General features: G+C 38.9%; 1 protein-coding gene across 3 annotated transcripts in view; it reads right to left on the bottom strand.

Moving 5' to 3' along the window:
* The window catches only part of LOC144631639 (zinc finger ZZ-type and EF-hand domain-containing protein 1-like), a 54447-nt gene that overhangs the window by 15930 nt on the left and 11139 nt on the right, over positions 1-27378 (bottom strand). For all 3 annotated transcript variants that reach the window (XM_078490120.1, XM_078490122.1, XM_078490121.1), the window contains exons 11-58: positions 22497-22562; positions 22253-22399; positions 21760-21812; positions 21379-21457; positions 20806-20937; positions 20301-20417; positions 19953-20056; positions 19672-19752; positions 19119-19217; positions 18787-18878; positions 18583-18644; positions 18332-18433; positions 17795-17860; positions 17371-17413; positions 16970-17092; positions 15885-15980; positions 15730-15777; positions 15545-15615; positions 15017-15149; positions 14309-14420; positions 14011-14189; positions 13680-13745; positions 13131-13296; positions 12836-12957; positions 12154-12276; positions 11481-11582; positions 11164-11231; positions 10502-10583; positions 10244-10327; positions 9964-10075; positions 9229-9356; positions 8983-9077; positions 8441-8562; positions 7476-7555; positions 7180-7270; positions 6990-7066; positions 6687-6785; positions 6221-6318; positions 5648-5756; positions 5340-5395; positions 4391-4519; positions 3845-3911; positions 3697-3760; positions 3270-3427; positions 2487-2628; positions 2070-2121; positions 1626-1739; positions 1122-1165 (exon numbers count right to left, since the gene is read on the bottom strand). In XM_078490120.1, coding sequence (XP_078346246.1) covers positions 1122-1165; positions 1626-1739; positions 2070-2121; positions 2487-2628; positions 3270-3427; positions 3697-3760; positions 3845-3911; positions 4391-4519; positions 5340-5395; positions 5648-5756; positions 6221-6318; positions 6687-6785; positions 6990-7066; positions 7180-7270; positions 7476-7555; positions 8441-8562; positions 8983-9077; positions 9229-9356; positions 9964-10075; positions 10244-10327; positions 10502-10583; positions 11164-11231; positions 11481-11582; positions 12154-12276; positions 12836-12957; positions 13131-13296; positions 13680-13745; positions 14011-14189; positions 14309-14420; positions 15017-15149; positions 15545-15615; positions 15730-15777; positions 15885-15980; positions 16970-17092; positions 17371-17413; positions 17795-17860; positions 18332-18433; positions 18583-18644; positions 18787-18878; positions 19119-19217; positions 19672-19752; positions 19953-20056; positions 20301-20417; positions 20806-20937; positions 21379-21457; positions 21760-21812; positions 22253-22399; positions 22497-22562 — 4655 coding nt within the window. The remainder of the gene's footprint in view (positions 1-1121; positions 1166-1625; positions 1740-2069; positions 2122-2486; positions 2629-3269; positions 3428-3696; positions 3761-3844; positions 3912-4390; positions 4520-5339; positions 5396-5647; positions 5757-6220; positions 6319-6686; positions 6786-6989; positions 7067-7179; positions 7271-7475; positions 7556-8440; positions 8563-8982; positions 9078-9228; positions 9357-9963; positions 10076-10243; positions 10328-10501; positions 10584-11163; positions 11232-11480; positions 11583-12153; positions 12277-12835; positions 12958-13130; positions 13297-13679; positions 13746-14010; positions 14190-14308; positions 14421-15016; positions 15150-15544; positions 15616-15729; positions 15778-15884; positions 15981-16969; positions 17093-17370; positions 17414-17794; positions 17861-18331; positions 18434-18582; positions 18645-18786; positions 18879-19118; positions 19218-19671; positions 19753-19952; positions 20057-20300; positions 20418-20805; positions 20938-21378; positions 21458-21759; positions 21813-22252; positions 22400-22496; positions 22563-27378) is intronic.

The raw sequence follows: 27378 nt of genomic DNA, 5'->3' as shown, positions 1-27378 counted from the left end.
TACGGCGCCTGCTACGCAGGCTATCAAGCCTGTGTCGTTTATTAACACCAGAGAAATAGCACTTTTTTCGCATATTACCTAAAATACAATTTACCATATTTTGGACATTTCAAATATAGTTCTATCAAAAACCATTCAATATCTGTTCTTATGAACAAACATGAGTATTTCGCTCGTTGGCACTTACCGATAGGTACAACTAGTTTGTGTAATGTTGAGGAATATGTGTATAAATACCCGGCGCGGACGAGCCAATTTTTAACAAAATTATATGGCTGCATTTCTTCCGCAAAGATAGGAAATTGTTTAACTAAACTACAAAGCAACTGTAATGATAAGTTCGAAGAACAATGCACAGGATAAACCTTCGACTCATACTTCATGCAACAAAGTCGGTATCTCGAAGAGACTTTGATTCATCTTTTTGAGTCGAGCAGATACACGAAGTGTTCGGGCGTATCTTTTCTCTCAAATTTTTTCCGCTGCTCAAAAATAACGCTATACGTGCTGACAGAAAAGTAAACATATTCACAAAACAAATTTACTTAATGCTTAAAAGGATCAAAGGTAATACACTAACCGGTAAATATTTTGGTTGTGAAAACTGAATAGCGCTACGACCCCTGCGAGCACGAGCCATCAATGACACAACTCACGTGGAAAAATAAAGCAAAGTAAGATTGCTTTACTTTATTGGACACTTATTTAGAAAAAATTCTGAGATCGGCACTTCATTCATCGAGTTACCATGAGGTTGCTCGAAGAGCCTTTGATTTCCCAAAGGAAAAACAATTTATTGTTTCACTCCTCCAATATGGCCGACAATCACGCACTCTATTCACCAACTTGATAATTCAGTATGGCGGGCATTTACGCACGTTCAACGCGCGTAAAAAGGAAACGCTTTTTATTACTTTTTACGCGACAGTGGAAATTTGCCTACGTATCTTTTTTTACGCACGTTTTACGTACGTAAATATTTACGCGTCAGTGGAAATCCACCTTTACTGTAAGCGGACGCGGACCCTTGTGAGGGGAACTGTTTAAACTTTTCTTTTGTTTTTCAGCTCCCATCGGTTATCATTGAAAACAAAAATAGCTACGGCTACGGCTTGTCTCACCTGTCTTGAGAGGAAATTTAGTAACTTTGTGGGACGCAGAGTGTCTAGGAGAAAGATATTAATAAACATACATTTAACATCTGGAAGATGGCTGGTTGTGTGTAAGTTAATTATGGTGGGTGGTTCTCATATGATCGCCCCGATCGTTTCTATCGCATCGATCGTTTGCAAATACTGAGACGATCGTAGGCGATCGACGCGATCGGGCCTTTTCATTTGATCGTCCAAATCGCCTATTATGAGCAAAGACCTACGAAAAACAATCATTTTAGCCTTGTGTTATTGCAGTTTTACAGCGGAAGGAAAGGGAAGCTAGAAGAATCAAACACGGGCGATCCAAGCTCTCGTGATTGCCCCAATCGCCGTAGACGTTAAGCTATCCGGGTGTTGCTAAGCATCATGATTCGATTACCAATTGTTTTGAATACTTGTTTTTTTTTTCAGTCAGAACAAGAACTTGTTTAAAAGGCTGATAAAGTAAACAACTCTCTGCTGGCTGCTTACCTTTCTGGGAACTTGCCAAATGAATGACATCCAAAGCACAAATCAAAGTCCTCACACTCATTGCAGTGGAAGCGTGTACCAACTATAAAACTGCGACACTCATCACATTTAAACCTGAATACAAGTACAAGTACAAGCTGGCTTGTGAGTTAAACACGTGGTAGTCGGTAGCCAAGTTGTTTTTTGAGAAAACAAGCACAATTCAGGAGATTTATTTCTCAAGACAATAAAATTCAGTGAATTTAAAACATTACAGGTTAACTTGGTAAACTTAATAAAATAACACCTGAATTTAATTCAAAGACCTATCGATAAAGTAAGAAAATTTTTTTTTTCCGGTGGAGATTGAGTAATCAATTGATCTTGCTCTGTGGTGCGTATCTTTGGAAGAAGTCACATAGAAAATTGCCAAGATTGGCAGACGGCTTTCTATTCATTACTGACCTCATGTCAATAACATCATGACTCTCCAAGTGACCATCCGGCTTCACTCCATCTAGTACGCAAAAAACAAAAAAACAAAACAAAACGCAAAGCAAAGTTTAACTGATTTCATGAAAAAACAACAACAAACAAACATCAAATTACACCAAAGTTATGATAAGCTGTTGCTGAATGTGTACGTGGAAGTCCCTATGAAACAAAAATAAGTAAGCTGTCCCCCTTCCCTAAGGAAAATCCACTTCCCTTTTACTGTTGTCATTCTTCACGTGAATCTTCCGTAGAACAAGCCGGTGGGAGTGACAATTTGAATTTGGCACGGATTTCACAACTTTCAAAGACAATATGGAATATTTAATCATGTGTGTTTTACTTCTCAGAGTTGAAGTAGATTTCTATTTAGCTGTCAGGGCTACTCACTCAGGTAACATGTGTTGCACAAGTCAACATCCAAGCAGTTAAGGCAGCGGTATCTCCTGCCCGACAGGGTGATATCACAGCCATTACATGTTATCGTCACATCAAGAATGTCCGAGAACCGTGCCACGAATAAATGCATCCGCTGCACAAACACAAGAAATGAAAAAAAAAAAATGTTAAGTCATTGATCTTAAAATAATAGCACATCTTTACTCATAATGGAGTTACACAATTTCTCTTTAAATTACCGAACTTTTCTTACCATAGCCAATCCTTTTCACATTGGTGTTCAAAACTGTCATTTTAGCGTTTTTACCGCAAAACACAAATATATTATGCATTGCATCTTTTAAATAAGCGAAAATAAAAGAAAAAAAACGCCATAAAATTACATCTTTTCCAGGACGAGCATTAGTATTACACTTTACACCTGCACAAGATCTTTGATTGATAAAGGACATCTCTTGGACAACCTTCCGATGGGTTCCCTGTGCTATAACCAAACATTTCTAAGGCGCGTGGGAGTAGAATCTCTGGGAATGATATTTGCCATGTCAACTCTACCCTTACACCTCTGTCTGTGATTTTGATTTATCAAGTCAAATGCAACCCATTCTAAAGTTGGATTCCAAGTAAAACTTTTACAAACTTTTTTACAAACGTATAAATATAAAAGGTTGGGACAGTTGAGTCTAAATTCAATTTTAGCCGGTTAGTCTAATAGAAATATTTTTTCGTGTGAGCAACCAGCTAATGATGCCATTTCCATTTGAGGTCACTAACCCGTCGTTCGTCCACTGTCTGTGCTTCACTCTGCAAGCGATGGATCCAAGCCATGTCTTGCTGAGCCTCTCCCAGCCACACATTGCCTTCTTGATAGTGATCCAGTTCTTGCTGCTCATTCATGTCCTTCATGTCTTTATTGGGCTGCACTACGGTCGCTGGAGAGAAACGTAGGAGCATACTGTCACCAATAACATGAGTTTGCGTTTTGAAGTATAGTTTCTACCAACAGCGTTAACCTCTTTATGAAGGATGAACGAACTAACAAAATACCAGTCAACTTTCGCCTTGCGGACACCCCGCTATTGCGGACGAAATCTAGTTCCCCGGCGAATAAGGTTTTACTGGAAATGACTCCCGCTATTACTGACACTAAACGACGCCCCGAGCGTTTCCGCTTTAACGAGAGTTGACTGTAGTTACTAACCTTTTGCTGTGTCGAGCAGAAACTCGGGCAGATGCACATCAACAACAAATGTGTGATCATATCCCTAGCAAGAAAAAATACAGGAGATTGTAAACATTCCAGTGAAATATGATACACAGATAACTACTCAGGCACTAAATTGACAAACCTTCCATTCGGTATCAAGAAGATGAAGGACGAAGGCTCGCAGGCACTCAAATGCTGCAGAACTAGGTCTAAAATCGAAGAAAGACAATACGAAATGTAAGATACATGACAATCCAACATTTCCAGTAAGTGAGTTGGTAAAGTCCGGTCCATAAGGACATCACACCAACTAACCAAAACAATCAACACAAGAATAATGATAATGCATTTTCCATAGTTTATATTCAAATGCGCTTCCAAATGCGCGAATAGTGTGTGGGTTCTTTAACATCCCCTGCTATAAGACTGAAGATACAGGAGACGGGACCTACGGTTTATCGTCCTTTTCCGAGAAGACTAGAATGCCTAACCATTTGCAGATATCATTACAAAGGCCAGCACATTCTTGTCAGTTATTTTAAGACCCTGAGTGTTAGTCCGGTCTGGGAGTCGAACCCGAGATCTCCCGCACGGTAGTCCGGCGCTCTACCAACTGAGCTAACCGGTCGGTTTTCCAATCTTGAGTCTTTTAATTTTTATTTTCTTCACTGAATTAGCTTCATTATACCTCTGGCTTGAAGCTTGTGAGTGATAAGATTTGACTCCCTCCAGACATCTTCTGACAAGTGCATAGTAAGCACGACGCACTTTACTTTCAAGATTTAAACCACAGCCATCGAGATTGTCAGCATAATGCCTGGAACACACAAGCCAAATAAAGCATTTACAACATACAGTCAACTCTCGTTATAGCGGACACGCTCGGGACTTCGTTTAGTGTCCGTAATAGCGAGAGTCCGTAATAGCGGGGTGTGAGGAAAAAAATGGCGTTAACATAGGTTAAATAATATGGGCTATGACGAGCTTATCAACAGTCGTGAAACAACTCAGTAGTCGTTAGGTATGGAGAATGACAATGGTCGAGGGTTTGAGGGTTTGATCTCTCCAAAGGAGTCGTCTGGAAGAAAAGGGCGCAAGCTGAAGTGAAAAAGCAAAGTCTGGTGTACAGCTACTGAAGCAATTGATGCAAAAATAATTATTGCAGAAGACTTCTGAAGTGTGTTTCGACAAATACTATTTAACACACTGCAATTTTCCGTAATTATGTTATGTGAGAAGTTCATAGTGTCCGCTTTATCGAGAGTCAAAACAATAAAATTGTTCTTTTGGTACCACGAAAGTGTCCGTAATTCCGTAATAGCGAGAGTCCGTAATAGCGGGAGTCATTTCCAGTCAAACCTCTATAACTTTCGCCGGGGATCTGAATTTTGTCCGTAATATCGAGCGTCCGTAATAGCGGGGTGTCCGCAAGGCGAGAGTTGACTGTATTACCAACAAACTCTTATATAAACAGTGATTGCTGAAATAACAATCACTAAATTAAAAGACTTCTTCATTTAGAAACTTAAAGAATCTATTACCACTAACCAGCACATTGAGAAAACGTGTTGACAGTAACGACAAAAAAGGTACATTTGTCAATGTTTGTTTTATTCTTTTAACCATAAAGATTTTACCTTGGAAAGTGCTTTTGAGATGCCAGAAACTGCTGCAAGAAAAGCACAGCTGGGGCCTGTGTGATGTCAAGAACAAACTAGATTAGTAAATCTACGAAATTAAAAGCTGTTCCTACAATGATATGTAAGCGAATGGAATTGCCAACACAACTTTTCCATCGCCCGAGAGAAGGGTTTGAAATAGATTAGAATGTTGTTCTCGTGGTATTCCAAGATGAATCTGCAACTACTGTCAGTCTACAAGGGACTCAAAAAGGAACATGTATAAACAGGAGAAAAGAGATTTAGTAAGGAGATCATCTCATTACCTGGACCAAATCTGTTTCAGAAGAAATTCGTAGAAACTCGGCAGCAAAAAGGTAAATGTCGGCCACAGTGTTGGCATGTTTGACTCTCTGCTGTAACAAGGCTTGGATTCTTGATTAGAAGGCAAAAAGAAAACAATAATATCAATCCGTAAAGCATTTAATGTAATGAATCAACCTTATTAACATCTAGTCATCTTGTCACTTTATTGCCAAAGTTGGAAAACCATGCTAGGACACATTTTGACAAAATGGTCGTACCTGTAGGGACTTAGAAGTGGCAAGATATAGAAATGGTTTTGCATAAGCCATAGATCAGTGGCTTTGCATCTACAAGGTAGTTTAGTCCCTGAAACCAAATGCCCATCTTATATGAAGCCACACATCGTTCTCCTGTGTTTGCATTAAATTGAGCTATGATTGGTTTATTTTCTACTCGTGGCTGCAGCGGTTGATTCCTAAAACACTCTGGTTTAACTTTGAGTCACCCCAGCAGCTTATCATTGACATTACACCTGACTTTTAGACAATTGGTAAGCAGCACAAGAAGACTAATTTGAACCAACTCCAAGTTACCTTTCATGAGAATAAGAATCATTTGTCACAAAGTCCAGAATCAGTTTAAACGCTGGATGCTTGTCGATCGTCCTGATTTCTTCAAGAGACAGCGTTCTCTGTTGAAAATAACAAGAATTAAATAACATTTAATAAAACCGTCAATAGTGACAACAGTTGAGTCCACGTGAAAAAACAAACTAAAGACCTGTATTTTCTTTGAAAGATTGTAAGGCATAAATGTTTTGTCATCTTGTTTTCTTTGTATGAAACGATTCAAAGCTTAAAACTTTTAGACACAATTTTTTTGAAAGCATTTTGCGTTCAAAGTGCTCGCTCCTTTGGCTTCCAAATTGCCCAGACTTGTTAGGTTTAACCATGACGTCACATTGTACCAGAAGCCAAATAAGGAAATACTTTGCAAAAAAATATATTTGATGAAATGAAATAACTTTGAAGAGACTTGACAGTGTGTGGATTATCTCACCTGTCTCGGACCTGATAGTATACTCCCACTATGCTCGGTAGATGATCTTTGCCAAGATGACTTCCTGCTCAACCACTTAGAACGTCTGTTTTCTCTTCCCTATAATAACGCCAAATGAAGATATGGATACAAACTTTTTTTTCACACTGTAAAGACCCCCCTATGTTAACGTGATAAAACAGAATGACTGACAAGAAGCTGTCACTGTATAGAATGTAAGGTACTAAATTTAACATTCTTAGCTGCTGTTTTAATAATCGTCCTTTTACAACTTTATTCAGTAAGGTCGCCGAAAGGAAGTACCTCTGAACTTTTTTCAGTGATTCTCTGCAGCCCAGCAAACTTGAGAAGAAACTGTGCCTTTTCTTTGCAGGCGATTACTAAAAGCAAAACCAAAAACATGAAAAACAAGTCAAACTGTCAGCTTGTTTTATGGAATATTGCTTATAAACAAATTTAACTTGAATTATTATGAGAGGATCTTCACACATACCTGGTGTATCTGGATTGGTTTTCTGAGGAATGTTGCTGTCTTGGTTAGATTCTTCTTCAGCTTGCAGAATTAGACGCTGGCGACGATCAACCTTAAAATGAAGCAACATCAATAACAAAATCAGAAAGACTAAGCTGTAACCTGAACGTTTTTTGGTATTCTACCTCTTACTTTGTAATTATTTGTGTGATCTGGCAGAATAATTGATTGTTTGCGTTCTTCAGTCTTTTTAACCTACTGACTTACTGAAAAGAAACTACTGGATAGAAAAACAAATTTTAGCTGAGAACATTTACCAAGCCACGTCTGAGAGACTCCGCCGTTAAATAAGCATCTTGGACGCCTTCTGGGACAGTTTCTGGGGGAGTGTTGTTGGCTGAAAAAAAAAAAAAGCAAACTCTCACCATACTATTCATTAAAATGACACAAGGCATAATTGGAAACTGTCCATAAGGGGGCTTTGTCGCGGATAAATACCAGATTTTTGAACAGCCAAAATTTATATTTGTGTCGTACATGTAGGAAACCTAAACATACCGGTCCATTTTTGAGTCTAATGCTTGCGTGCGCTTTGCGCTGCGCTCTCTGGCTGTTGCTCCGATGGTTGGGTCGTCCGCGGCATGATCAGCTGCGCACTCGGCGGTGTCTCTCTTCACGAAGGCTCACGGGCGCGGCGAGCGGTGCGTCTCCGCTGCTTTCCGTGCGTGTGGAGTAGTGTCTGGTGATGTGAGTCACCCTGTCTGCTGTACCTTCCTCGGAGAGTCTCCTGTCAGCATTCTGTTCTTCTCCATATTCCCGTCCCCTCCTTCATTTATTACTCCGAACACCTCTAACATTTTAACCCTACGAAACCTTCACTCCATACGGCATACTATCACCCGTGACCTATTTTTATTAACTATTGCTATATCAGAGCAATGAAACTGTTAACAAGAGTCTGGCTGCGGATGGCTCGGATGGAAATGGATTGCAATTTGAAAAATTAACGCCTAACGTTTCAAATTGTGTCCGCGCCTCTTCAAAAAAAAAAAATCGTTATTTATAGCCGTAGCTTGATTTCTACCCGCAAATTAAGGTTACAACTTCTTTAAGATGTTCAAAGATGTTTTTCACGGGTTAAGTTGCCTACCACTTATTTCAGAACAGTTTAGACTAAAAACTTACGAAGTCCCCGTGACCTAGCCCCTTTTAGATTTTACGTCCCCTTGACAGCATTGTTTAACTTGCTCACATTTTTAATTCAAAGAACCTGTTTACTTACAAAACAACACTATTTGGTCCCTTAACTCCTGCGAGTGCCAAATAAGGGCAGCGAAAACAGAGTTGATAGCCTTGTCTACCAGCGGACCTCCAATAAATGGTCCAGGAGCCTTCTCACGACACCTGAAGAGACAATGAACAAACGTTACGATCATCGTGCCAGTTTGTTTATAATTCACCTGCGCATTATAAAGGGCACGACCTATCTTTCTCTCAGTGGGTTGAAGTTATGTGGTATAACAATCCTTGTTATTATAAGTTTATATCAGATGGACGCATGGATGGACAGCGTGTGTAAAAAATAAAACGTATTCAATAAACAAAAGAGCTAACGTGCCATAATAATTACAGATCTGATATTTTCTTCAGTTTTTTTAAATATTATTATGTCTTTGCTCTTTTCACTAAACCTGTTCATAACAGGCAACCGAGGCTTAGTGATGTTACTGACTTGATTTACACTAGTTAAAGTAACTTTTGGCCTAATGAATTGCTCAACGGGATAGCTTTACATTTCTGGTGAAAGGCACAACAGACACCAACCTTTTAATGAGTTCCTCTATGGTCCCATTATCTCCACTGATGATCCCATGCAAAAACGAATTCACAGAACTCTCAACTGGAGAACCTGTTGTTGCCTGTGCAAAAATGACAAACACTCAATTTAAGGTGATAATTCTGTCACCTAATTCAAAGACAAGACTACCTAGGTAGTCCTGATTTATCAATAAGAACTTTCAATGCTCACTACGAGTGGCTGTTAGTATAAAAAGAAACAACATCACTCACATGATGACCAGAAAGAGATCTTTGCAGTTTGCCAGTCACGTATCCTCCTCGAAATAGAGTTGTCCATATTTCACTTTGAAGTAACTTGATTTCCTCCTCATTGTCCACATTTGACAGTGTTGGGGAGGCTAAAAAAAGAAGTAAATTAAGTTTATGTGACATGCCAGTAAAAGCGCTTGGCGTGGCTTAGAGCATCAGCATGAGAAAATATAAAAAGAAAGGAACATTTTTACCGTGAATGTAAAAGCAGACTGACTGAAACTTGAGATTTCTTAGAAGCGACACCTACTACTTCACAGTCTGGTGGAACTCTGACCAGACAATTTTCATTGCGCTACGTCTAAAATTAACAATCACACAATCACAATCTTTAAAGTGGTCGCACGCTAGCTAAAGCAAGGCGCCACGAAAACAAAAAAGAAAAAACCGGAAGTGAAAAAAGAAAGCAAAAAACTTTAACCGGTTTAGTTCACGTGACGCATAACTTAATCAATGCTATCGATTAGATACGGGATATTTGGGGCTCAACTTGTAGAAGGAAGTTTTGTAGAGCCAGCGCAGGTTTTGGCTTCATTCGAAACACAAGTTCCGCAAGAAACCAGAAAAATATATAAAAGCGATGGTTAAAGCTGTGTCTTTTAAGTTGTAATTCGTAGCCAAATCTTACAACGCTAGTTCTTTCGCACACACCTCTCCACAAGAAAGGGGGATGATACACTGGTCGTTTGTATTTACCTTTTCTGCTATCCAAGGCCGAGCTACAGAGCTGACCAAACAGGCGAGCCATGCCAAGCTGAAGATCGAAAATCCACGATAGAGCCACATCTGGGGAACCTTTTGCAGTTACCTGTACACCATACCAAGTTAAGTAACACTGTTTGGTAACATCGTACAGGAATCTTTTGTTTTACAGTTGCGATTGTAATAACGTATAATTTTCACAGCATGTTATCAGAAGAAACGAGAGGAGAAAAGTTCAAGGAGCAAAAAATATGTTTCTCATGATTGTGCTTACTTTAAATTTGTAGCCCCATTCGTTGTTACTGCCATCTGAATGAAAATTGAAAAGCAGGCGATTTCCAGCTTTAAATTCAACGCTCTGCAAGAAAATTCCAACAATGATGCTTTGAAATGAATAGTGCAATTAAAACACCGATGGAAGAACAATTAACCAAGCCCATACATAGTCAAACGTAATGACAGACTGATAAAAAAATGTACAACAATTAATACTACAAAGAAACAAACGTCAATGAGTGAATGTTGCACCTACTTTTGGCCACTTTTCAGTGTCGACCTTTTGATCAAAGCGTTTCTTGCTGCCATTTGAATCTGTAAATTCTAAATAATCATATCTGCAGGAAAATCAAAACAAAGCAATGACCTTGGAATGTATGAATGTTCAAAACTTTATACAAAAAGAAAGAGAAAAAAGGTTTGTAAAGTTATGGAACGCTCATCAAATCTTTCAGATTGCTGAAAGCAGGACTATAGCTAGTAAACAGAGGCGGCGGAGCGTTTTGGAACGTGGGGCAGCTAAGACTGTCCTGAAAATACTCGGCAGGTTTTCATATATTTGGTGCAACTTTTTGTTTTCTGGACAGTTTCTAGACCGAAGATTTCCGAAGATTCTCCGATTGTTGTTCGAAGGCCATACGAACATTTCCGATCATTTTATGGAACTTTTCCGAAGTTAAACGAAGTTTCCCAAATACTTCTAAGAAAGTTTCGAAGATGTTTGAGCTCACTCACGAGACTGAATATCTAGACAACCAGTTTTACGCTGCGCTCGTGATATTTTCGGCACGTCATAAACGTGGGGGGCTAAGCACCCCCTGCCCCCCTGCTCCGCCTCCTATGGTAAAAGCCAACCAGTACATGCTAAGTCAGATAAAATCCATTTACAAACTAAAAAACGTTCGAGTATAACAATACCTCCTTTCTGTTTCACAGCGTGGATCAAAATCAACAGTAAATTCAGAACAGCCAGGACAGTTGAAAACCTGAAAGACACAGGAGCAGCAAAGAGCCCTTTAACCTTCTCAATTCACTACAAAAATGGAACATTAATTAATTACAATTTAAAATTACAGTGATGGTTGTTATAACGTTATGTCACCATGCCATCTTACGCTTCTTTGAAAAGATGTAGCAGAAGACGGAGCCCAGTGAAACGTTTAAAAAAAATCATCCAAACCAAGAGCATTGTTGAGGGGGACAAGTATATTTCACGGCACTGTACAACTGCTTACCATTTTAACGTCTTGGTTGTTCTCATAGTTGTGTGCAGATTCCACGTCCCATGTTCGTAGTACAGTCTGTCCCTGCGTCTTGTTCCACTCTTCAGAATCAATCTGCCAACAAACAAGATAAGTTTACAATAAGCTTAATCCATAAACGCTCTGAAAAAACATCTAGTTTTACGAGTATTCAATACCAAGGATTATCTCTTTCTTGGAAATCTGCAAGGGCAATTTAATCTACCATACCGATACGCTTTAAAAATAAGTACGTAACTAAAGCTGATGGCTCCTTTGCTATGCTTACTGAAACTTCCAAATTTCACTAACACTCTACAATTCCATCAAGGCACTTGCTAAATCTTTTAACGAAATCTTGAAATTTAACAAAAATTTCACAAGCACAAAGCAAACAGGCAACTGTTCACATCTTGCAACATCTGACGTATCTTGCTAGTCTCCATAATTCTAATACTGATCTCGTTGGAGCAATATAGTAAAATCAATATATTTATTACATGTTTAAATTTATAAAATCGAAACTAATGCAAGGGATAAACTATGCTAATCATTTGATGACTTGAACATTAGACTTCTAGAAACAATGCCCGTTTGCGTTACATAACAAACCTATCACTTTGACAAAAGAAAAGAAAATATTTAAAATACGCTAAAATACTCTTACTTTAAAGAAAAGCTCCGGATATTTGTTTGAAAACTTCTTCAACTCCAGGGAGACTGGCTGCAGGCTCCTTAGTACTGGCATACAGATGGTATCCACATTTGTGAACAAGTTAAGAAACAAAACCTAAAAAAAGAACAGGAGAAGGTATGTTAGAAGGTGGCTGGTGTGGGGTGTAGTACAGACGTTCTCCAACCTTCATCTGGTTTGCGTTCATTCCACAACAATATTTCACAAATTTCAATTTGATTTATCCATTATAACAATTTGACACTTACTGCCTGATGATTTTTGAGTGTACAATGTATAACATTCAAGGTCGATTTTAAAGACGATTTGCTAGGATTGGCAAGTTCTTTCAAGCAAATAGCACGTTACTTCCAGGGCTTGTAAAACAGCAAGTTAAATTCGTGAGTATTGCACCATGCTGGAAAGCTGACGTAGGAAAGAAAGGCTCATTTACAGTTGCTAAGGTTAAAAACTACTCAAACTGGCAAACACTGTGTTATGTTAATCCGAGGGTTTTTCTCCGGGTTCTCCAGTTTTCCTCCTTTCACAAAAAGATACACTTCCAAATTCCAATTCGATCAGGAATCATGGGGCCACAGGTTTGTTAGTCGCAAGACTATAAAGTGCAACCCTCGTAAAATGATGTCAATTTATTTATTTATTATTGTGAACCTACCAGCTGCCTCATTGCTGCTGACACATATGAATGTTCAAGCCTATCAATGACAGTTAGTTGGTCCTGTGCGTCATTCACTGCTTGTAGTGACATGAACACTTTGAACGCAAGAATGCTGACATCTGTAACGATAAGACACACAAACAACAACATATCAGAGATAGAATCATTCACTTTAGCTAAGGTCTGAACAGAATGCATACTGAACCTGTGTGGGTTCTAGTGCTGTGCGACCAAATTTTAACCACAAAAATGTACCACAGTTGTACAGAGCTGGATTGTATCATGTACTTACAATCTGTGATAAGAATCGTAGCAACATCCTGACCAAATGAACTTCCACTTTTAATCTGTGTGCTGCACCATGTTAGGAGACTTCTTTGCATCGCACACAATAACTGAACTAGGTTTGATGTTGTATCACTGTGACTTTGATCATCTGCTGTCAAACAGTTAAGGCACTAAACATGAAATAATAGAAATTAAAAAAATGTAAAGTTCAAAGATGCCATTTTTAAGTACGTAAGTATCGAAAGTAATACACATTTTCCTATGGTTTTTCTTTTACTGCATTCAAAGATTGGTTTAAAAAACTCGTGCCAATTTTTCACCTACTCAGAAGTAAAACCAAAACCAATCGTGACTTGCTCACACACGTTTTCCTGCGCTTCGCATCGGCTGCACAGGTACCTGTGTTTGCTAAGAGTTTTGATTGGTTCACTAAACTGTTTGTGTCCTTTGTGATTGGCTAGAGTGACAACTTTGGTTGTTGTTTTACGATACTCAATTGAAACTGGTCTAAAACAAAAAGATTACAAAGTACATTAATTATCACTGCACAAACCTCCTGAAATGCCACAGACAACAGTGTGGCCATGACACCAAGAACAGGCTTACAATCAAACCCGTCCTAAAAAAAAAAACAATTTTGTATACAACTGAATTAGTATCTTATTGAACAATCTGCGTTTTTATAGTTCGATAAAAGGTGGCAGTGCAGTGCCTTGAAAGATGTCAGATAAATCTTCTTGAAAATACTTCCAAACGTATTTGGCTAACTAAATAACATGCAGGACATCTCTCTTAAAAAGTGGCACTATGTGATATACACCAGATCATGATTTAGGCTTTACAACACTCTGATAATATTGCCAATGACTAGATCATACATGTACCTCTGTGACAGCATTAGGAAGTCCAAGAAGACCACTGGCATCTTTATTGCTGAAGAACCTACAAAGTGACTCAAAAGTCAGTCCTAGAGATACTGCTTTCTTTTCTTCCATCACTTGATCCACCATGGACAGCAAATGACTCCGCCTTGTCTGTGAGTCTGGGAAGAAAATCTCTGCACCTGATAGAAAAAAAATTAAACAAGGTGGGGTTCTGTTGTAGTGTCCGCAAATAAAAAGGATGTAAAAATCTAAGACATATGACATTATACAAAATAACCGTTGCCTCTCAGGTTTTTACCTTCCAAGATAATCAACTTTGCAATCTGATGGATTTTTTCATCGTAACACTGTTTGTCATCATCAACAACTTCACACAGGTGGGTGAATACTTTGGAAGACAATTCTTGTTGCTGAAAAAAAAAACCATTCATGATACATGACTGTGTGCAAATATACAAGTTCTGTGAGCCTTTAAGTTAACTGAAAGCAAATGCATCACGAGTGTGGTGTTAAAAGTTGCAAGCGTGGCCAAGTGGTTTAGGGCGCTACTGCTGTAATCAGGAGGTCCCCGGTTCAAGACATGTCCCTGCCACTAGCTGGATTTGTTTCTCAGTAGTCCCGAGTTCAAATCCTCCGTCACGCTTTGTACATAGCCAACTGGCCTGCCTCCTGCCAGTGGGGATTTTTAACCATGTTATGTTCATTTAAAATATTTGTTTCCTCTATTTTCAGTGGCATGCCTGTAAACTAGCTATCTCGAAGCTAAGTGCATGACCACTATAAGCAACATTTACATTACACAACATTTACATTAAAATTATTAATTATACATTTTACATTATATTTATTTGTGAAAAGCAACATTGAGGTTGATACATTTTGGACTTTATGAGATCATAAAACCATCCACGTATTTTTTGGAATTCTGTGATGCTGAGGTGTAATTTTGGAACAAAAACGATAAACAGGTTTTTGATGTTCACCATCCCTGTATGTAGTAGAGTACCTTTTCAAATGCTGCTTTGTCAGTAGTGTCAGCTGCCAGTTCTCTGATGTTGGATTTCAAGTATGGAAGGCTTTGGTGAAACAGACGAAGAAGAAGCAGACTTGACACGATGATCTTCTTATGTGTTACTCCCCTGTAAATAAACCACAATTAATGAGCCATAATAATTAATTTAATACAGTAATCAATGATTCCATTTTTTGTGAAAAATGATAATAAATTCTAAAAAAATAACAATAAGGAAACAATTACAATGTTGATTCATCAGTTAGTTGATGGCATTAATTTTATCATAATAATTAACTAATATGGTTTATTTAAATGAGCTATAAACACAAAATGTTAAAATTAGTAATGCATTCATAGCATACAAGTCGCACTTTGAACTCAGTCTGAAGCCCATTCAAACTCGATTTGACACTGTCAGCTAATTTTCACAATTCCTATCCTTTTGAATTTAAATCTGAAAATCTAATGGACATTACAAATGTACATAATACAGGTATGGATAATATTGTTAAGTTGTACCTGCTTGTAACAAGTGAATAAACATCCCAGATTAGCTCAAGACTGACACTGCTCATCTCCAGCTGACCTTCCTGAAAAACGTACAAACAAAAACAACAACAAACACAATAAACACGATATCATAGAAAAATTGCACAATATCTTAGAAAAAAAGGCAAATTATATTAAAAACAATATGTTTGTACCTTCTCTTTAAAGGATGGAGGATTTTTAGGCCTTGTTTTAAGACGAATCTGGAAAAATAAAGAAAACCAAGAAAATTAAATGCTGCTAATGACAATTTGCTATGAAAAAATCACATTAGGGTTAAGGGTAAACTATGCGTTATTGTGTCCAGTACCTGGTCCTTTGCCATTTCATCAAGAAACGAAAGAACTCTAATAAACAAAGTTGAACCTTCCACTGTATCTCCACAAGGCACAGGGGCAACATCATTCTGGAATAAAAACAACCATTATGATTTATTTGACAACAAATACAGCAGACTTAAAAAAAAACATGTGGTAATCAGGGGCGGATCCAGAATTTCTCAAAGGGGGGTGGCTGTTTACCAATATTTTTGTTTACTATATTGTTCAAGCCCCAGTTTGTATTTTATGGTAGGGGGGGGGGGGGTTCGGGCTTTTAGGCAGTTTTTTGAAAGTGGAGTGCAAATCATTTTGGATCTGCGACGCATATTTAGTGAAGCCAAAGGCTCCTTCCCCCTAGGGGGGTCTGGGGGCATGCCCCCCTCAGAAAATTTTAAAAAGTTGAAGCCTCTTAGACGTGATTTCCGCGATTCTGAGCAGCTTTATACAGCTGTCAATTAAGTTATTAAAACACTGTTTTTCCTTGATAATTTGGCAAAAAATTCTTTCTTCAACTTACTTTGAGTTATATTTCGGAGAAAACGTCTACTTCTTATGAAATGAACAGTGATTGAAATTTAAAGTTGACAAGCCAGGAACTTACAGGAAAGAACAGATATGCGGGTTTTTTTTTGCTCACCCACATGCGTGAAACTTTTCAACCCTTGGCAAAGTGGCCCGGGAACAACTTCATAAAAGCTCATAAAACAGGCCTTTTGAAAATCTCCTATTTTGGAAAAATGGCCTTTCTTAACTTTGAACGGCCGCCTGACTATGAAAGGTGGATGGACATTGTCCTTATTTTCTATTTTAATATGTTTATTTTTATTTTTCTGGTGGATCAAGGGGGGTGGCTAGCCACCCAATCCACCCCCCCCTGGATCCGCCCCTGGTAATTGATACATACGGTATGTAAAACATATAATCTAGAAAATAGTTGAATTAACTAATAAAAATGTTATACATTTGAAGTTTTTCTTCTTACTGGTGCTTCACATAAATAGTTTGATGTGAGTTTAGAGCATTAATATTCATTACTTAATATTGTCAAGCAAGCCAAAAAGGGTCTAAACATTACCAAGTGCAAATCATCATTTAAAGGACAGTTGGGCTTCACTTCGTAGCCAAAAAAGTTCAATCCTAGCACTCCTATTCTTTCAGCGCTTAACTTTCTTGCTCCCAAGAACTTCACCACAACATACTGTAAATAAAAAAAACAGGAATATAAGATAAAAATACAAAATAATATTACTAATATTATTATTAAATAGTTGTGTTTTGTTAAATGTAACTTGTATTTATCAAAGCCAGTTAAATTAGTACTTATCCTTCTCTTATGGTGTATATTAATGTAAGTGTCAATGGCAGCAATATCTAAGCAATTTTTGAAATACCAGAAGCCTTATTAACATTTCTGCTACTTATAACAAGTTTTTGAACATTCATTTAATGATATCATCTATCACAAGACAAGCATACCTTCCCAGTCAAAATCCTATCTACATGAACTTCCACTTCATCCCTGAAAAGCAACATTTACTTGTAGTTACAGAATCATACAAGTTTATATGATGTTCACACTTGAGAAGCAAGACCAAAGAAGGTAAAATAATTATGGAGGTGTATTTAACTTTTTCCAAGGTTGCTGACAGGTCACAATTTACTTGCTTGCACTTGTGCTTCAATTGCATCAGCAATAATTACGCATGAAGCAAGTGCAAATGAAAGTTGTGCGCGCCAGTTTACACATGTTTTTCCTTGCATTTGTGCCTGTATTTGTATTGCTTGTGTGAAGTAAGCTTTGAAAATCTTTCATCTTGATTCCTGCAATGACGTTTACAAGATATACCGTACACTTATTCCTACATGTACACAGTTAAATGTACATTGTAAAAGCACTTACCAGTCTTCCTCTGTGGCAAAAAAGGCCACTGGTTCATCTTGACCAACACTTGATTTTCCCTTGGAGCTAAGCATGGAAACAATGAAAAACAAGAACAATAACCACCCAATTTTTTTTTTTCAAGCAAGTGTCTTTTGCTTGATTTAAAAATTAAATTCATGATGTGTTTGGTTGCTTGGCAGTTTTGTTATACAGTATAAGTTTTCACCAATTTATTTTATTGTGTGAATTCCAGCTATACAAAGTCTGTAAGTTGCAATTAAAAATCCTCAACTTCTTGACTTGTTTGTTAAAGAATAACACTTTTTTTTATCAAATAATTACACATTCAAACTCTCATCTTTAATCATTTTTTTGTTCAAAGAAACCCCAGATTATTAGTTTACTACTAAGAAAGCAGGAAACACCAATTTAGAAAAGGAAGTTTATATAAACCAGCTGAAACAAGGATTTAGAAAAGTGAATGACAAAGTACTTAATTACTATAAACAGATTTAGAATCTTTAGTATCAGGACTTGCTCAGTAACTGAACAGACCTTGCTAAGTAGTCTGTGAATGTAGCTTTGGTCCAGTCATTGTACTTGCTTAATACATCTGTTTCATGTCCATTTCCTTCACGTTCTTTCTCTTTTTCATCTCTGAAATTTCCCTCCTCTATTTGCACAAAATAATATTTAAAGCAGGTATTATTTAAAATGGGTTTGCCTAGGGTTCGCCAAGCTGAACAAAACTCAATGTCTTCAGTCTAACATGAAAGAGCAAAAAGTTAAACAGATTCAACCTGCACCTTTTTAAATCATCCAGAACGAACACCAGGCCATGTGAAGGACCAATCTCCCCCTTAGACACCTGTATAAATGTAAGATAAAAATACAATAAACATTGACCTGGCCTTAGATTTTATTTACCATGAAACAACAACACAAACCTTGCAGTTAAGTCTAAAAAAGACGTACTGCCAGAGATGATACTTCAATATGCTAGTACCAACCTTGATGATTAGCTTTGTCAGTTTCACACGAACAGATGCAGCACTTGAAAACATCATTGATACCCTTGTCTTTCCACTTTCTGATAAGTAAGCTAAACAAAAAAAGACAAAAAAAGAACACATGTTTAAGTTATTATGGACAACTATGTTCTATACACTTTAACAACAACAACACTTTAAAAACTGGAATGCAAAAACATGTACTGTGAAACAACACTGCTAAAACATACATTGTATGTGTCGACTCTAAACAAGACAAAATTTTGACTTGTCAGTTTTATATGTTTACTTGCTAAACTGCTTGGTTTTAGAATGGAGTGAATGAGAAATACCTTCAGATGACCAGTTGTCTGTCAAAACATTTTCTGGTTTGGAGAGGTTATCTTTGTGGCCTCCATCACAAGATGATAAAGACATCTTTAACATTACACCTGACAGTAAGAAAAACAGACACTTACATACTGCAATTCACATGTTATTGTTAACTAACCCTACAAGGCCGCATTTTTGTGCAGCTAGATAACATGTGACAATGCATACATGCATCTATAATATACACATGTATCTTAAGATATGTTCATGGGCTGGTTTAAGTCACACTTTCTATTAAACCATCAAATGCAGTTTATGCAAATGAATGCAGTTTGAGTGCAGTATGTGTTAATTTATAGTTCTGGGGTTTTACAAGCTAAACAAGTCCATCAGCTAGCTCACTTTTGCAGACTAGACAGGATCACCAGAATTTTACCAAAACAAATGTTGATGAAGGGCATGAAAGCCAAAATGTTAAAAAACCCTACAATTCAAGAGGGACCACTAAACATATCTCTGAATTTGAAATCCCCTTAAGGTGTTCCATAAAGTGAGCATGGTAATGTTACCTACCATGTTGCTTTGTAGCTTTAAGTTGAACATCTTCTAATGATTTCACAATTTCAGCAGCAGCAAAATCTTCATGAGCAATTTCTACAGGAAGAATTTTAAGCACTAATTATTCAATAACTGACAAGAACTTTAAAACAATTTCACAAACTACAATAATCTTTAACATCAGAATTTAAGAATTAGTCACCAAAGTCTAAAAATAGGGAGAGTAAGACTTTTAAAGAAACAATTAAGGTCGAAAGATGTTCACTTGCACCACAACTAAATATTGTGCTACTTACCATATAATAATTTTAGAACTTTAAAAATACTTGTTAGATTTCCACGTGCTAAAGTATATTCCAATAAAATCTTTAAGCTCTCTGGCTGAACTGAACCTTCAAATCTGAAAGAAAATTTAAATAAATAGAATGATATGAAATGATTATCCAAATGTTCAATCCAGTGGAAATGACAATGACCCAGCAACACAGAAACAAGAGCATGGGAGATAAAACTAAAGGAAACTACATGTAGGTGTGCTCCACAACTAATAGGAAGAAACAACATATAGATGTTCCTTTGAAAATTAATCAGGCAAACAATGAAACAAGACAAGGACTTACATTAATTTTATAAAAACACCTCACCTCACAACAGAATGAAGGAAATTTTCAATCTCCTCAAGAACATGAAAAGATAGGGATGCTGGCCTGTCTGGCGATGTTAAGGACAGTGACATTGCCTTCATATGGCTTAAGGCTGACCTTTAAAATCAAACAAATGTAATCAATCAATCAATCAATCAATCAATCAATCAATCAATCAACCTCATCAATCAATCAATCAATCAAGAAGTGACATTCTTTGGCACTGCCAAAAACCTTCATACTAGATTACCGGTATAAATGGAAAGTACTAAACAAAATGTATGGATTGCATAGTTTACATGTACACTCTATGTCTGGACCTTGCTTTAATGCACCACAAGCAGTTCATGTAGTTTATTAACATAGCAACATGCCTCTTTAAAAGAGGATTCCTCTGGCCTATGTGAGCTCCCTCCGTCTAAATTTACGTTATTTTTTATTATATTTTTTTTACTGAGCATTCATATTGTTTGTATAGCTCTAGGCTGTATGTAGTGTATTGTACCTTGTATGAGACAGGATAACATCCCTCAGGTGTGGTGCCATAGGCATAGCAGCTGACGCAGTAGCTCCCAGAACAGACAGAAACCACACAGCTGATGCATCACCAACACTCATGCCTTTACTCTTCAAAACTCTAAAACAAAAGTCCAGCAATTACCAAGATATGTACATGTATATTGCTTTTTACCCAGGGGGAGGGGACTCGCATATGAAAGGGGCGAGGATGCTAGTTGTCTTGCTTAGGGTGTTAATTTCGGATTTTTGGTCTTGCTTATGGTGTTCCGGACAAAACGCCAATATTTTTAGCCATAATGGTATCGTTCAGGACTACACACTAAGAAATAAACTTATACAAATATAAACTCTATTCTTAGTTTTTTGGTATCTTTTAGGTCAAGAAAACCTACAGCAACACCCAGATTGGTCTCTGTTAGGGGTTCTTTTCAAAATGTCTGCCCCTTTCATATAGGAGTCCCCCGCCCCAGGGCTTTTGACAAGCAAACCTAGAAACTGTGTAGTGCCAAACAGGCAGACTGGAAAGAAAGAATGATAATTTGATTATTTAGCTGTTCACCTGTAGCCAACAGCTTTGATTCCTCGTATTCTTGTATCACAGCCATCACTGTGACATCTCCTAATGTTGATCTGTATCACTGGAATAAAAGAAAAAAAAATCTGATATCATATATTAAAATTGTAGTTTATCCAACAACACCTCCCAACTTTTCAGGGTTACCTGTTACCCCTATGTACTAAAACTTTGTTTAAGAAGCATATGAACTAAGTTACATTAAAAGAGGTACCCTGCAGACTTTGTACTTGTGACTAGTACTGGTAACTTTCGGGATTTGTGAAATTCAATTAGCTACATAATGTATTGAGGCATACACATGTAGAAATAACCTAACAGTTAACAAAGTTAATTTATTGCACAAACCATTTGCTTGTTACACACCTGGATAAGGAATTTTCACATTCTCCACTAAAACAAAATCTCCATTGAACTGGCTGATAGGATCAAATACACAAGATGTTAAATAATTTAATTGTCATTAATCAAGATGTTAATTTAATCCTGCAAAAGTTACTTTTATTAAAATAATTATGTCAAACAATTGAAATCATTCAAATGTTGATTTAACATCACTAGAAGGAATGTAAGTGACTCAACTTTGTTTAGTGGTTGACGAAAAAACATTCACCACTCCAGCTTAAAGTACACCTAACTATATTTATTGATTTCTCTCTTCAATTCTCTAAACTGGCCAATATCTAATTTCTCCTTGGAAAATAATATACATTGGCAAACAGGCAAGTGATGAGAATAAGAAAGGAATACTATCTTGATGTATCTCCAAATTCTTCAAAGTAACATTTAAAGAAATGTAACGTAAATCAGTAATTTAAAAGGGAATTCAACAAATGATAATTATGTTGAGTGAGGGTACCTGGGTATCCTAGAGTCACTGATTTCCCTGAGATTCTGCTCATCTCGCCCTGCTGTAACAACAACATGTTGTGGCATGTAACTCTGGTCAGATGAACCCACATTGATTGACAGCTGTTTTAAAACAACATTCGGCCGCATTCGTAATCTGAAAGAGATGAAAAGAGAAATATTAACCTGCACCATTTGGTAACCACAAAGAGAATAAAAGTTGCATGAGGTAACACAAAGTAACTGAATAATACCTAATCCAATGAGATCTTGCTGGTCCATCTGACTGCCAGTAAGAACTTGGGTCTCCATTTGTCAACCTAGAACATTCAAACACAGGTATTAATTTATAACCACTAACAAATCACTAATAATATATAGTTAATTATAAGGTTTTGATTTACAGTGACAACCAATGCCCATCTAGGTTTTTTTTTTTTTGGGGGGGGGGATGGGGGAGGAGGGAGTGGCCTTGTCAAATGATGTATCAACTTGAGATATTGAGGTTGAAACTTTTAGTTCTGATGAATCAGATGTGTTGAGCACTATATTCTATTCCTGGACAGTGGCTAGACCTTGCTTGGAGCCGGTCTAGAATGGAGCAGTAAGGCGCCTCCTTCCCTCCACTAGCCTGGGTGGACGCCTTGGGCAAGTGTCAGTACACCCTTAGCCTCCCTTGACCAGGGTTACGGTTCCACTGCCTTGTGGTGGCTAGGGATAGCCAAAGGCTATGGGAGTAAGCCCTGAAAGAAAAAAACCGGAGTGGAGTCCCGTGAGGCGGTTGCATGGCATACTTGTCACCTTCCGGCAACTCCTGCATCCTGGTCCGTCCCCAGTCGTCTCGACCTTGTCTTGCCACTGGATACGGCGCATCAGGACGAGAGAGTGAGGCTGATCCTGCGCAAGTCTCCCTCACTTTAATCCAAGTCACACGCAAGTCATGACATCACCACCACCTATTATTCAAGTCCTGTGGCGATGGGGGATCGGCGAAGCAGCAGGTGAGGATACACTGGGAGCTGTAGTCGTGAACCTGCACACAGGCGGCTCAGGACAAGTGGTCGCCCTTCACTGGACCGAGGCAGCAGTGGAGTCCGGCAGCCTCCTGAGTGACCGAGCAGCCCTCTTTAGGATCGCTCTGCTCACCTCCGTAGCATGAGGACGGGGCTAGAAAAGGTGCCCTAAACATAGCCTGCCTCACCTTGCCCTGGCCAGTATACCGCAACTGGCGGGGATCCCTCTTTCTGCGGTCGAAACCAGAGAAAGAAGAAATCAAAAGTGCTCACCTTAGCATCTTGGAACGTTAGAACTCTACTTGACAACACTAAAGCTGACAGGCCAGAGAGAAGGACAGCTTTAGTGGCTAGGGAACTTGATCGCTACAAAGTTGACATCGCGGCTCTTAGCGAGACTCGCCTCGCCGACAAAGGCCAGCTGACAGAGACTGGTGGCGGCTACACGTTTTTTTGGAGCGGACGCAGCAGCGAAGAGCGGCGGGAGGCAGGAGTGGGATTTGCCATTAAAACAACACTCGTCCGTCAACTTGCCTGCATTCCTGAGGGTCACAACGATCGTCTCATGAAAATGCAGCTGCCACTTGGACAGAAGACAAATGTCACCTTGATTAGTGCCTACGCCCCAACCATGACCAACCCTAATGAGATCAAGGACAGGTTTTATGAAGAGCTCGACTCCCTCATAGCCTCTGTTCCAAAATCAGAGAGGCTTGTCATCCTGGGAGACTTCAATGCACGCGTCGGCACTGACCACCAAGCATGGCACAGAACCATCGGAAAACATGGAGTTGGAAAATGCAACAGCAATGGTCTCCTCCTGCTTAGACTATGTGCCTCACACGACCTGGTTATCACCAACACGATGTTCCGCCTGCCAACCCGCAACAAGACATCGTGGATGCATCCTCGTTCCCGGCACTGGCATCTCATTGACAAAGCAGCTCTTCTACGGAGAACTCTCCTCTGGCAAGCGCACAGTTGGAGGGCAACGAAAGCGCTACAAGGACAGTCTGAAAGTCTGCCTAAAAGACTTTAACATCAGCACTGAGTCCTGGGAGTCTCTTGCCTCCGACAGACCCTCCTGGCGCCAATGCATCACAAAAGGAGCCCAGGCAGCAGAGAAACGCAGGTCCCGTCAAGCCGAGGAGAAGCGAGCAGCACGGAAGGGAAGAGCCGTCAGCACAAACAGCACAGCCCCTACCCACTTCTGCTCCACATGTGGGAGAGGCTTCCTTGCCCAGATTGGCCTTATCAGCCATCTGCGGACTCACCAAAGAATCTAGATGTCTTATGGTCATCTTCGAATACGAAGGACGAACAACAACATATTCTATTCTTGGACAACACATAATTTCACTTCTCATACTGACTCTCTCGATCACAGTTGGGTAATTACAATATCAAATGATGGGCACAGCTGGAATTAGCAGGGTGAGACGAAAATCACTTTCCCTCCCGAACTGCCTGCTGCACACATTATTTTCTGAAGTTTGCCATCAGAAAAAACCAATGTTGCTTGCCCGTCGGGCAATCAATGGTCAAAAGACGCTAGCCCGACCAATCAATCCACTAGCAGCGACGCGGTCAGCGGCATCATGGCGGTCGGTCGGCCATTTCTTTTCTCCGAACTTTTTGTGATTTTGCTTACAGTTATTACTTCGCACTTAGTTGGAAACAATCTTAATGGTTACGGAAGAAACAACTGTATCAATTGGTCACATTTTTGTGGCAACGCCGACGAAAATGCACTGGAAAGTCGGCACATTTGCTTTTGGAAGCATGTCCGCCATATTGGATCCGTAACTCGTGGCAAAGGCTACTTCGCGTCAAGGGTCAACTACTATTCTAATTCAGATTGCAGCTTCCACTTGTTTCGCCTTATCACTAGTGGCGATGTCAATATAAACCCTGGCCCTGAAAAGTGCATTGTTTGCCACAAATCTATTGCTCGAGACCATCGAGCTTTAAGCTGCGACGATTGCGACTCTAGTTGCCATATAAAATGCGGACGTGTCACGCCAAGGCAATACACAAGCCTCAAACAAATGGATACCTTTAACTGGATTTGCCCGCCGTGTTCATTGTCAGGTTTGCCATTCTTTAATACGACACTGAACTCGTCAATCAGCTCTTCTATTGATTCTTCTATGGTCTCCACTGACTTACAAGAAGACGAAATATCTAGCTTCAAGACCAACGTCTTATCTTATTATAAATTCAATATGTCTATAGCTCATATCAACATCAACAGTATTTGGAATAAGATTGATGAAGTTAAACTTCTTCTCAATGAAGGCTTATTTGACATTCTTGCCATCTCGGAAACTAAACTTGACTCTACATATGATAGTACTCTTCTACAGCACCCTTGTTACAGAATCATGAGGAAAGATCAGAAAAAGGGAGGTGGTGGTCTGTTGGTATACATCAGGAATGGTGTGTCTGCTTATAGGAGACTGAAATTGGAGCCACCCAACATGGAGTCAATTTGTATTGATGTGAAGGGTCACAACAACTCAAGATTCCTTGTCCTGGCATGCTATAGATCTCCCACAAAAAATAAGCCAGCAGATTTTTTGCCATCAATATACTCTGCAGCTGAGTCACTGTTTAACATCAGAAATGAACTGCTCATTATTGGCGATCTCAACTTTAACATGTATGTCGATGGCAATACTGAGGCAGATTCTCAGTTAACTGAGTTCTGTGATTGTTTTTGTATGTCTAATACAATTACTGAACCAACGCGTGTAACCAACAACTCTGCATCCTTGATTGATGTCATCCTCACCAGCAACCCTGAGCGGTTTGCCTTAAGTGGAACAATGAAACTGGGTATAAGTGATCATGATCTAATCTACCGGTACACCATACGAAAGCAGAAAATTCAACGACCTCCACCAAAGCTCATCGAATATCGAAGTATGAAAAACTTGGAAAGAGAGGAATATCTAGATGATCTCAGTAAAATCCCGTGGGATTCAGCCTACGTCTACGACAATGTTGATGATATCTGTGAACACTGGTATCAGCTGTTGTACGATGTTGTAGACCAACACATGCCACACAAAAAGAAATTTATTAGGGGGGATCAGCTACCATGGATCACGCCTGAAATATCCTCTGCAATCTCAAAGCGTAACATCCTATTGAGGAAATTTAAGAAAAATAGAACTCAAGATAACTGGGAGAATTACAAGAAACAAAGAAACATTGTTACTACCCTAAAGCGCAAATCTATGAAATCATATTTCATTCGCACCTCAACTGAATGTGCCCATCCAGGCGAATTCTGGAAAAAATTCAAACCCTTATTGCCTTCTAAATGTGCTCCACAACAAAATATACAACTATTGGAGGAAGGCAGATTGATTACGGATAACACTGAGGTTGCCAATGTATTTAATAAATACTTTACAGACGGTGTTTCTGCACACATACCAAATATGTGCGAGAGTAACTTTGTTAACCATGCTAGTAACCTGAGTATCAGGCCTTCCTAAGGGGAGGGGGGAGGGTAGGGAAGGAAAGAGGAGAGGAAGGCCTGACACAAACGCTTTGATTGGGTCATGTCAAACATCCAGATTCTGGATGTGGCGCTGATTGGGTAATTCACAATGGGCCCTGACGTCACACCACCGGAAATAAAACGAATTCAAAACGGCTCATAAAGGCGCTCTACAGTTTTTCCTGGAATTAGACGTAATAGAGGACAGAAATTATGCCTCGAAAGCTGCTTGTGAAACGGAAAGTCGACGTCCTCGGAGTTTTAGCAAAATAAAGGTGACGGGCCTACGTTTGTGACATTTGTACCCTTTGCCGTTCTGTGTTAAATTCGGTTTTTCGACGTAATTTGCTTCTCACTTCTTTCTGAGGGGCACTGTTTTATTTAGAGGCATTATGTATTAAATAGAGCCGTAAGATTGTGGCCAAGGAAATGTCTAGAGGTCATTGCATAATTGTCTGCGCTGCGTGGTTTCCTGTTTGTTTCACACTTCTTTGCCACATGTTTTGCTAGCTTGTTTTTGCTCAATTCTATTTGTAAGATATACTTTAAACTCTCGAAATTTTCGCCGTGTAAGGACAAGATATATGTTCCGTGAAAACGTTGATTACTTGC

The sequence above is a fragment of the Oculina patagonica genome, chromosome 12 (assembly GCF_052425735.1).
Source record: "Oculina patagonica isolate OP01 chromosome 12, crgOcupat, whole genome shotgun sequence".
Lineage (NCBI taxonomy): Eukaryota > Metazoa > Cnidaria > Anthozoa > Scleractinia > Oculinidae > Oculina > Oculina patagonica.
This window is presented reverse-complemented; position numbering and strand designations above follow the sequence as displayed.